This window comes from Myotis davidii, unplaced genomic scaffold (assembly GCF_000327345.1).
Source record: "Myotis davidii unplaced genomic scaffold, ASM32734v1 scaffold265, whole genome shotgun sequence".
NCBI classification, from domain to species: Eukaryota; Metazoa; Chordata; class Mammalia; order Chiroptera; family Vespertilionidae; genus Myotis; species Myotis davidii.
The window spans coordinates 3,551,374-3,555,444 of record NW_006296627.1 but is presented as its reverse complement, the minus strand read 5'-3'; the positions used below and the strand labels follow the sequence as shown (position 1 = coordinate 3,555,444).

The 4,071-nt window shown below is 57.3% G+C and overlaps 1 protein-coding gene across 1 annotated transcript; it reads left to right on the top strand.

The window, feature by feature from the left end:
- The first annotated feature begins 2,778 nt into the window (after positions 1-2,778).
- LOC102771096 (chromosome unknown open reading frame, human C11orf94) lies at positions 2,779-3,407 on the top strand. Its single transcript, XM_006772254.2, has 3 exons — positions 2,779-2,864; positions 3,034-3,107; positions 3,286-3,407. The coding sequence occupies exons 1-3, from the start codon at positions 2,779-2,781 to the stop codon at positions 3,405-3,407; spliced, it is 282 nt and encodes a 93-aa protein (XP_006772317.2).
- The last annotated feature ends 664 nt before the right edge of the window (positions 3,408-4,071 follow it).

Here is a 4,071-nt window from a genome sequence, read left to right as displayed (position 1 = left end):
CCCCCTGGGTGTGTCCTTTATGGATCCGAGGAGTTGTAATCTGGATGGTCCCACTCTGACCACCGGGCACACTGGCTCCTGGATCTTCTCTGAGGTGCTAATCTAGCCTCTGCCTAAGGCTGTCCAGCAGGAAGCTGTGATGCAATGCAAGTTGCCCTGGGGCCTTGGGCCAGCTGCAGTTTGTTAGGTAATTATCAGATTGCAAAGGACCAGGCCTTTCATATGCAAAAGCATCCATGGCTTGGGCAGGGCAGGGTCCCAGGAGATCAACAGGGCGGAGCGAGCAGTTATGGCTGCTCTCAGTCCTGCCCTCAGAGGCCCTCCTTCTCAGTGTCCCGTCAACCGCTGCAAGCACCCCCGAGAGAAAGCTGCCCTCGAGTTCTGACCGATGCCAGACAGTCCAGTTTCTCCTGTATGAGTCTGGGTCCCCAGAGACTCACCTGGAACTGGAGCTCAGAGCTTGAGAATCCTCCCGATTGAAAAAGACAACCGTGTCCTCAGCCGCCAACCCTCTCCACATGTGTCTCTGTACCTCTGTATTTTACTTCTACACCACACCTCATCTGAGTCTCGGTATGCTTTTCTCTTTCCTTCTAGTTGTAGAATTTCCACTCAGCCAGCCTTCCTGTGGTTCTGGATGATGTCCGTTCCATCTTTTAGTTGTACTTTTGAAGTGGTTGTGCGAGGCAGCAATCTCTGGTGTTTACCTATGCCGCCATCTTGGTTTCTCAGTCCAGGAGGATTTGGTTCTGGACTGCTTTCTCCAGTGCCTCAGAAGCCACCAACCCCAGGCCCTGTCACAGCTTGAGGCCCACAACTTTCCCTGTGTCTACCAAGGATTGCTGGGTACTTGCTCTGTAGCAGGCTCTGCTTTGTGCAGTTTGTTCATAAATGAGTACAGCACAGTTCTTGCCCCAGCTCCCAGCAATCGGTGGAGGAGACACATGGAAATGCATGCAGTGCGCAGGTCGCTGCAGCGAGTGCAAGTGTGTGTGAAAAGTAGTCTAGACTCAGGGTGTGTTCCGGCTCAGGCTGACGACCGGGAAGGCTCACAGGTCAGGGAAGCCTCGTTCAAACAGGCTGTTAAACTGGTAAAGCTCCATCTGTTTTTTGATGACAGACCCGGGGAAGAGGCCCTGCGTGCAGAAAGCAGCATGTGTAGTGTGGCAGTGGCATGAAGCCAGTGCTGGGGCAGAGGGAGGTAGAGGGTGGGAACAGAGGGGATGAGGCTAGAGAAGGTCAGGGCCAAATCCAACAGGCCATCAGGTACCAGGTGAGAAATGGAACTGCCTCGCAGGCAGTGGGAAAGCTGCTTGGTGCAGGGTGGGCTGATGGGCACAGACAGAGGATGGGGGCAGTGACGTCGCTGGTGGAGACCTAGAACAGTGGAGGGGGCTGAATTAAGGCCATGGCAGGGCGATAGGCTTAGGAGTGGCCCAGGCAGGCCTTGGAACTGGTTGTAGAGAGGAAGAGGTGGCAGTTTGGGGGCAAGACGAGTGAAGGTCAAGGGGTTTGGAGTTAGAGCGTCAGGGAGCTCATTGTTCCCAGCAGAGGTGGGAAACAGAAGCAGACTGTGGTGTTCAGGACACACTAGGATGGAGGTAGTCAGTGAGAAGCCAGTGGGTGTGCTCCAAGAGCAGGGAACAGGTGTACTGCAGACTCCAGAGCTGCTTGGACTCAGGGGCTGGACCAGGAGCCAGGTTGGGAAACCTCTCTGGGCCTGAGGCACCTCAGTAGTTGAAGGAAGGGGTTGGACCTGCCAACAGATCTGCTGTCTTAGAAGCAATGGAGTTTCCCAAGTGCAGACCCCCAGATCAGCCTCAGGTTCTGATCCCACAGGTCTGGGTAGGGCCCAGAGTTTGTGGTTCAACCCAGCATCATTTGGGTTCAGAGCTTCTGCAGTGAGCCAGGTCAGCCCCACATTAACAGAGCCGACAGGAACCAAAGACAGGGTCCCCAACTCAGCCACAGGCTGTTAAGATCCTCCAGGACAGTCTCATTGCATTTATTCACTCAACAAATCTTTATTGAGCACCCACTAGATGTCAAGTACTGGGGATCCCATAGTCCCTCTGGAAACTTATACTTGAGGAGCAGGTCCCAGCCTTTGCCACCAAACTTGCCCTCTGCCCAGGCTCTGGGGTGATGGATGGCAGGGCCTGTGGAGGCCCTGAGCCAGGCTGTCCAACACTATGGGGAGCTAAGTGGGAAGTTCCTCAGAATGCGTCCCCCCGTGGGATCTCGGAGCTGTCCAAGCTGAGTGACCGCTCTGGGCTCTTCGGCCAGCAGGACCTTCCTGGAACGACTGAGCTGTTGGAGGGAGAGACGGTGGAGGTGGCCGGTGGTGGTAGCAGGAGGCCGAATGGGAATGGGTGGGGCTCTGGGGGATGAGGATTCAGTGACTGACTTTTGCTGATGGCCTACTGTGTGCCAGACCTTGGAAACATTATGTGCCTTACCTCACAGATGAGGAAACAGGCCCACAGAGATTAGTGACGTGTCCAGCTGGCAAGAGGCAAGGTGGACTGAGAGCTGACTCCAAAGGTCTATACCCACCTTGGGCAGTGGCACTAGAACAGATGTGACTTGGCACCTGCTGACCTACATCATCAGTAAAATCCAACGGAAAACCTCAGCGTGGAGGTTTCTGGCCGAGTCAGGAGCTGGTGCTGACGCTCAGCCCTGGAACTAATGCCCTTTGTGAGGTGGCCCTGGAAGTTGGCAGCGGTTCCGTCCTGCTGGGGGAGGGGCAGCAGAAGCCGGTCCGGACCTGTGCAGATGGCTCTGTTCTCCAGGGCCCTGCTGAGCCTCTGCCTCCTCTCCCTCCTCCTGGCGGCTGCACTCCTCCACCCCCGGCCGCTGAGGTAACTCCCAGGAGCACAGGGCCAGGGCTCAGCAGGGCCTGGGGCCTGGACGGTGGGGGGCAGCATGGCAGAGGAGGAGAGGCTGGTGTCATCCTGGACCACTCCCTGCTTCACGGGGAGGTGAAAGTGGCCTTTGGGGCCAGCGTTGAGCACCCACCATCTCCCACAGGCCTCAGCGATCTGTTCCCGAGGAATTTTCAGCCCCCTTGGAACTCGCACAGCCACTGTCTGACCTGTTGGATGGTAGGATCCTGCATCCCTCCCCTTCCTGCCTCCCCTCCTCTGAGGAGACATGCCCTAGGGGAGGGCATCCAGGTCCAGCCTCCGGGTCATCTTATCTCAAACAGCACCTTTCAGGGGCGACTTCAGCAGATTCAAAACCAGAGTCTCCCTCCACCCATAGCCTCTTGTCTCTCTTTAGACTATGGGATCCAACCCAAGCACCCAAGGCGACGAGGGCCTCGACCCCTCCTCTCCCGGGCCCAGCAGCGCAAGCGGGATGGGCCAGACATGGCCGAGTATTACTTCGACACACGCCGGTGACGGGAATCACTTATAAAGCTATTCTGTGCAGTAAAGCCTCGGGCTTTCCTGGGATGGGAATGAGCTGAGCATGGGAACGGTCCACATAGATACACCCACTGCAGTCCAGACAGGAAATGGCACTTTAATAGTTGTGGCCAGGGTGACAGGACCAAGATGGTGCTACAGCCAAAGCAGCCAAGAGGCCGGGCTGGCCCGGGCCAGTGGGAAGCCGCCTTTTCCTGCCAGGGTGGGGGCCCGGCTGCGGCTCTCTCCTTCCTTGAGGGGCCCTACAACTGCGGGGGCCAGCATGCCAGCGAGGTTGGAGGTGGAGCCAGCCAGAGGCCACACAAGTGACAGCTGGGGATAGGGAGGCACCTCCACCTGCTGCTGTTCCCTTACTGGAAAGTCCTTAGGAGGTGCTGGTCTCAGCCTGAGCTCAGGGCCTTTGGTTGGGGTTGGGAATTGGGGGCAGGTTGGGCACTTGCAGGTGGCATGGGCTTCATCAAGGCAGAAGAGAGCCAGAGGCCCTGGCAGGGGAAGTGTGGCCCAGGATGGGACAGAACCCTCTGCTCCTGGATGGGCATCCTTCCTGGCCACAGGCCTGACCAGCCCTGCGCCCACCCAATCCCCAGGCAGCCTGCTCTGTCCTCCATAGATGAATCTAACCCCTTATATTACAATA

What these genes read in the sequence shown, in the direction of transcription:
- LOC102771096 (XM_006772254.2), top strand. Translation starts at nt 2,779, where the DNA reads ATGGCTCTGTTCTCCAGGGCCCTGCTGAGCCTCTGCCTCCTCTCCCTC. An exon ending in CTCCACCCCCGGCCGCTGAG is followed by an intron (nt 2,865 to 3,033) that starts GTAACTCCCAGG and finishes CATCTCCCACAG; the next exon opens with GCCTCAGCGATCTGTTCCCG. An exon ending in ACTGTCTGACCTGTTGGATG is followed by an intron (nt 3,108 to 3,285) that starts GTAGGATCCTGC and finishes GTCTCTCTTTAG; the next exon opens with ACTATGGGATCCAACCCAAG.